The sequence below is a fragment of the Citrus clementina genome, unplaced genomic scaffold, assembly GCF_000493195.1.
Source record: "Citrus clementina cultivar Clemenules unplaced genomic scaffold, Citrus_clementina_v1.0 scaffold_3, whole genome shotgun sequence".
Classification (NCBI taxonomy): domain Eukaryota; kingdom Viridiplantae; phylum Streptophyta; class Magnoliopsida; order Sapindales; family Rutaceae; genus Citrus; species Citrus x clementina.
The window spans coordinates 40,660,532-40,666,150 of record NW_006262339.1 but is presented as its reverse complement, the minus strand read 5'-3'; the positions used below and the strand labels follow the sequence as shown (position 1 = coordinate 40,666,150).

General features: G+C 38.4%; 1 protein-coding gene across 1 annotated transcript; it reads left to right on the top strand.

Moving 5' to 3' along the window:
- The first annotated feature begins 3,030 nt into the window (after window positions 1–3,030).
- LOC18049412 (germin-like protein subfamily 1 member 17) lies at window positions 3,031–4,014 on the top strand. The gene is made up of 2 exons (XM_006443245.2): window positions 3,031–3,184; window positions 3,293–4,014. Exons 1-2 carry the CDS (start codon window positions 3,061–3,063, stop codon window positions 3,841–3,843), a joined length of 675 nt encoding a protein of 224 aa, XP_006443308.1. The 5' UTR covers window positions 3,031–3,060; the 3' UTR covers window positions 3,844–4,014.
- Window positions 4,015–5,619: the final 1,605 nt, after the last annotated feature.

Here is a 5,619-nt window from a genome sequence, read left to right as displayed (position 1 = left end):
CTGGGCAGAAGCAGCCAAAACTGTTTGTTATATAGTAAATCGGTCGCCATCTACAGCTATTGGGCTGAAGACATCGATGAAGATGTGGATTGGAAAGCCAGTTGATTATTCCTACCTACATGCATTTGGATGTCCTGTGTACGTGATGTACAATGCCCAAGAAAGAACAAAGCTGGATCCAAAATCTAGAAGATGTATCTTCTTGGGATATGCTGATAGAGTAAAAGAGTATCGTCTGTGGGACCCCACTGCCCACAAGATCGTCATCAGCAGAGATGTTATTTTTGTAGAAGATCAACTGCAAAAGAGAGATGAGGATGATGGCACTGTAAAAGAAAAGTCAGAGACTATACCGATATATGTGGAAAATAACCCAGAAGATTCTGATTCTTCTGAAGCAGCACCAGAGCACGAGGAACAAGAACCAGTCGAGTCCGAGGCTCCAGAAGTTTGTCTGTCAACTCGTGAGAGACGACCGCCAACGTGGCACTCGGAGTATGTCACAGAGATCAACGTTGCATATTGTCTTCTAACAGAGGATGGAGAGCCTTCAATTTTCCATGAAGCAAACTTTAAACAGCTCAGATGTTGCTTTGTGGATGACAGCAATGCAGGAAGAAATTAAGGCTCTACACAAGAACAAGACATGGGAACTTGTATCGCTACCATGTGGAAGAAAAGCCATTGGTAACAAATGGGTCTATAAGATCAAACGTGATGGCAATGACTAAGTGGAGCGGTATCGTACAAGACTGATGGTGAAAGGATATGCTCAGAAAGAAGGTATTGACTTCAACGAGATATTTTCTCCGGTGGTTCGACTCACAACAATCAGAGTAGTCTTGGCAATGTGTGCTACATTTGACCTACATCTAGAGCAGTTGGATGTGAAAACTGCATTTCTTCATGGAGAACTTGAAGAAGAAATATATATGCTCCAACCAGAAGGTTTTGCAGAATCAGGAAAGGAGAACTTGGTTTGCAAGTTGAACCAAACTCTATACGGTCTCAAACAGGCGCCGAGGTGTTGGTATGAGAGATTTGATTCCTTCATCATGAGCCTTGGATACAACAGACTCAGTTCAGACCATTGTGCATATTACAAGAGGTTTGAAGATAATGATTTCATTATTTTGTTGTTGTACGTGGATGACATGCTGGTAGCATGCCCCAACAAAGATCGAGTCCAAGAATTGAAGGCACAGTTGGCTAGGGAGTTTGAAATGAAGGACTTGGGACCAGCAAACAAGATTTTAGGGATGCAAATTCACCGAGACATAAATAACAGAAAGATTTGGCTTTCACAGACGAATTACTTGAAGAAAATCTTGCGGCGCTTCAACATGCAAGATTGTAAGTCAATTTCTACCCCACTTCCTGTTAATTTCAAATTATCCTCAAGTATGTGTCCTAGTAATGAAGCAGAGAGGAAAGAGATGTCTTGAGTACCGTATGCATCAGCAGTGAGAAGTTTAATGTTCGCTATAATATGTACTAGACCAGACATTGCACAAGCAGTGGGAGTAGTCAGTCGATACATGGTGAATCTCGGTGGAGAGCATTGGATAGTTGTAAAGAGGATTATGAGATACATCAAAGGAACCTCAGATGTTGCATTATGTTATGGAGGATCAGAGTTTACTGTCAGGGGCTATGTGGATTCAGATTTTGTACGAGATCTCGATAAAAGAAAATCCACTATTGGTTATGTGTTTACACTTGCGGGAGCAGCTGTAAGCTGTGTTTTGAAACTGCAGACCGTTGTGGCTTTATCTACAACAGAAGCAGAGTACATGGCAGCTACACAAGCTTGCAAGGAAGCTATTTGAATATAAAGATTATTGGAGGAGCTCGGGCACAAACAAGAGAAAATTTATGTGTTTTGTGACAGTCAGAGTGCCTTGCACATTGCAAGGAATCAAGCCTTTCATTCCAGGACAAAGCACATAGGAGTTTAGTATCACTTCGTTCGAGAAGTAGTGGAAGACGGAAATGTGGATTTACAGAAAATCCATACGAAGGAGAACCCAGCAGATGTTTTGACCAAGCCGATAAATGCTAACAAGTTTATCTGGAGTAGATCCTCTTGTGGCCTAACAGAAACGTAGGCAACATGACAATGGCGAAGCAGAAAAGGATAGTGTGGAAATTGATTGATTCTCAATCTAATCTCCAAGTGAGAGAATGTCAAAATTGGCTGCAACATCTAGAAGCCTTGAATAAGCAAAGTTGGCTTTGACAGCCGGCCAAAGAAAATGTTGAAGGTTTTGGTGTCGTCCAAAGAAAAAGAAGAAGAATTTGGCAGCAGCAAATTTGGAATGAAGAAAAAAAGAAAAAGAAAGAAGAAGATAATAATAATTTAATAGCCATTTTTTGGCTATAAAAGGCAGAGCTCCCCATTTCATTTTGCATTCAATTCCATCGAGAGAGAGAAGCATTGCCTTCCTTTAGAGTTGAGAGTATTAAGAGTTTAATAAACTCTTGAGTGATTAGTGTTCTGAGAGTTTGGGTGTATTGAGGTTTTGGGAAGTGAGCTAAAATACTACAATACTTGTAACTCTTTTTCACTAGTAAAATATTTCCTTCTGTCTTCGCCCGTAGACGTAGGCTAAAAGCCGAACCACGTAATTTTTTGTGTCTATTTTTTGTGCTTGTTCTTTATTTTCTTACAATTTCATTTTAGCTGCGTGTCTGCTTCACCCACCAATTTCCTAATAAATTGAAAAAATGATCAAAAAAAAAGGAAAAAGCAGTATAACTTGGTAAGGGAGAGAAAGGAAGAAGATGAGACACTTAGAGATAAGATTTGACGACGAGGGAGAGAGAGAGAGAGGAAGAAGATGAGAGGAAAAAATTATATTTTAAGATGAGAGGAAAAAATTACCGAACAGGCCCTAAGAAAGATAACCAATGAGGACTCTGTTAGTCTTCTCCTGCTTCGAGGACTAAGAAATTGAACTCACAGACTCGTTCATGGACTCCGTTCTATAAATAGGCTAGGTTCCCTCGCTATATTCTCAAATCACAACACTTGATTAAAGTTCCTGTTAATTAATCACCATGAAGGCAATTCAATTTCTTATAGGTTTTGCTGTCTTGGCTTTGGCTTCTTCTTTGGCCTCTGCCTATGACCCTAGCCCTCTTCAAGATATCTGTGTAGCCATCAATAACCCCAAGGATGGTGGTAAGTAAGCTGAACTGTCGAAAGATATAATTTTCAATATAATTTGTGCTGCTACTTAATTATTCCTTTTTCCCCCCCTTTGTGCGTATGTGTTGTGCGTTCTTGTAGTGTTTGTGAATGGGAAGTTCTGCAAGGACCCCAAGCTTGCGAGAGCAGAAGATTTCTTCTTTTCCGGGCTTGGCAAGCCTGGAAACACAGCAAATCGACTTGGTGTTGATGAAACAGATGCAAATGTGGAGCAAATTCCAGGACTCAATACCCTTGGCATATCAGCATTCCGTATTGACTATGCGCCATATGGCCAAAGGCCACCTCATATTCACCCCCGTGCCAGTGAAATCCTGTTGGTCCTGGAAGGAACTCTTCACGTCGGTTTTGTGACATCAGACCAACTGAATAACACACTCATCTCAAAAGTTCTGAATAAGGGAGATGCTTTTGTGTTTCCAATTGGTTTGATTCATTTCCAATTCAACATTGGAAAAACAAATGCAGTTGCCTATTCTGCTCTAAACAGCCAGTTCCCCGGTGAAATTACCATAGCCGACGCGGTCTTTGGAGCCAATCCTCCAATCAATCCCGATTTTCTTGCCAAGGCGTTCCAGTTGGACCCGAAGACAGTGAAAGATCTTCAGCATAAGTTCATTAATGGCGATTAGGAGAAGGAATTAATGAGCTTTAATATAAATGGCCTCTTCACTAGTGGCTTTATTGTTTTAGCTCCAGATTATCATATCTTAATTAATGTTAAAAAAAAAGCTCTCTCATGAACCTCTCTTCAGGCTGATTGTAGCCATTTAATAAACATAATTTATGGTTGTTTTTATTTAGCAGCTAAGCCTTTCCCATGCCTCTCCTTATACATATATTTTTTCCGTACACACACACACACACATATATTAATTAATCTCTTCATTACTTTTTGTTATGCAAAATCTGATGTGAAACAGATTCTATTGAGCCCCAAGATCAATTGGTAGATGACTAGTTGATGTCGCTTGATAAGAGCAATCACACATAATGTTGAACATTTGCATGCATGTAGCAAGGAATTGCATGTGGCTAATCAACATGAAAGGAGTTCAATTTCCTGTAGCTTCTGTTCTCTTGGTTTTGGCTTGTTCATTGGCCATTGCCTCTGACCCTAGCCGTCTTCAGGATTTTTGTGTCGCCATCAACGATTTCAATATCAAGACGTGTGGTGTGTATCGTTTTTCTTTATATCAGTGGGAAAATGATCAAAATCTTCCTATTGTTCTAGTAGATTTATTATTTTTCTCCTTACGTTTCAAAACTCATTAAAACTCTTTGGCATTAAAATGATTACGTAAACTTTGTACTTTTTTGTCTATTTTTTATTTTACCATTAAAATCAGACTTATGACTAATTTTTTTCTCTTATTGATTAATTGTTGACATTTTATGTATCATAAGTCTAATTATAGGGATAAAATAGTAAAAGGCACAAAAAAATTCAAAACGAAACGGAATCTTTTTAACAAGTAGTTTTGATTAATTTTCAGGGCACAATATCCCTAAAAGCATTGCAAATCAAGTTGGCTCAACAGTCACAACTGCAAATGTAGAACAGATTCTAGGGCACAACACTACTCGGCATAACGTAACTTACGTAGCAACAGTACCAGGCCCCACCAGTGGTACTGTTACTGTGTGTGGGCGTAAGTTACGTTAACCGTAACTTAGCGCCTGCCTAATTGTAAGGAAGCAACTCTCTTTTCCTAATTCCCAATATGCTTCACTCCATCTCTAGGCTCTAGTAGTAAAGAGAATAGCAGCCGAAACTATTACACCAACTGCGCAGAGTTAAAAAATTTATGACAAGATGCGACCAATAATTTTGAACTACTTTTTTCTGTGGAAATATTGGTTAGCCTACAACTGTTATAGATGTCAATTCAAATTAAATTATTAATCCAGCTTTAGGGGCACACAATTCTTCTCAATGTGGCATATTGTCACTCTGGCGTAGAGATGGCCAATGGACTAGATGACACATGGCACGACATGTATTCGTACAGTACGGCACAATACCAGCACGTTTTGGTAGGGTATGTGGTATGGCACAGTACGCACGTGGACTGGGCCAGACTTAAAATTTTAAGCACACGAGCATTAAAAGCACTACATGATTAGAAATGGACTAAGTATAGCACGATAAAAAAGTTCACAATAAGCACATTTTATTTTTTAATGAAAGTAAACTTAAAATTTTATAGTTTTACAAATAACTTGAAAATGAATTTTTTAAATTCATTTAATTCTTAGTTTAAAGAGTACTATAATTGATTTATATTTATAATTTATTAAATATATAATTGATATCATGATTTTAATAAATAAAATTATAATTATTATGATTTTATAAATATCCATTAATATTATTGTGAATTATGATCTATGACTCTATGTAAGTC

Excerpts from the sequence above, each read along its gene's own strand:
- LOC18049412 (XM_006443245.2), top strand. The coding sequence starts at position 3,061 with ATGAAGGCAATTCAATTTCTTATAGGTTTTGCTGTCTTGGCTTTGGCT. Across the intron at positions 3,185-3,292 it reads CAATAACCCCAAGGATGGTG|TGTTTGTGAATGGGAAGTTC; the intron begins GTAAGTAAGCTG and ends GCGTTCTTGTAG.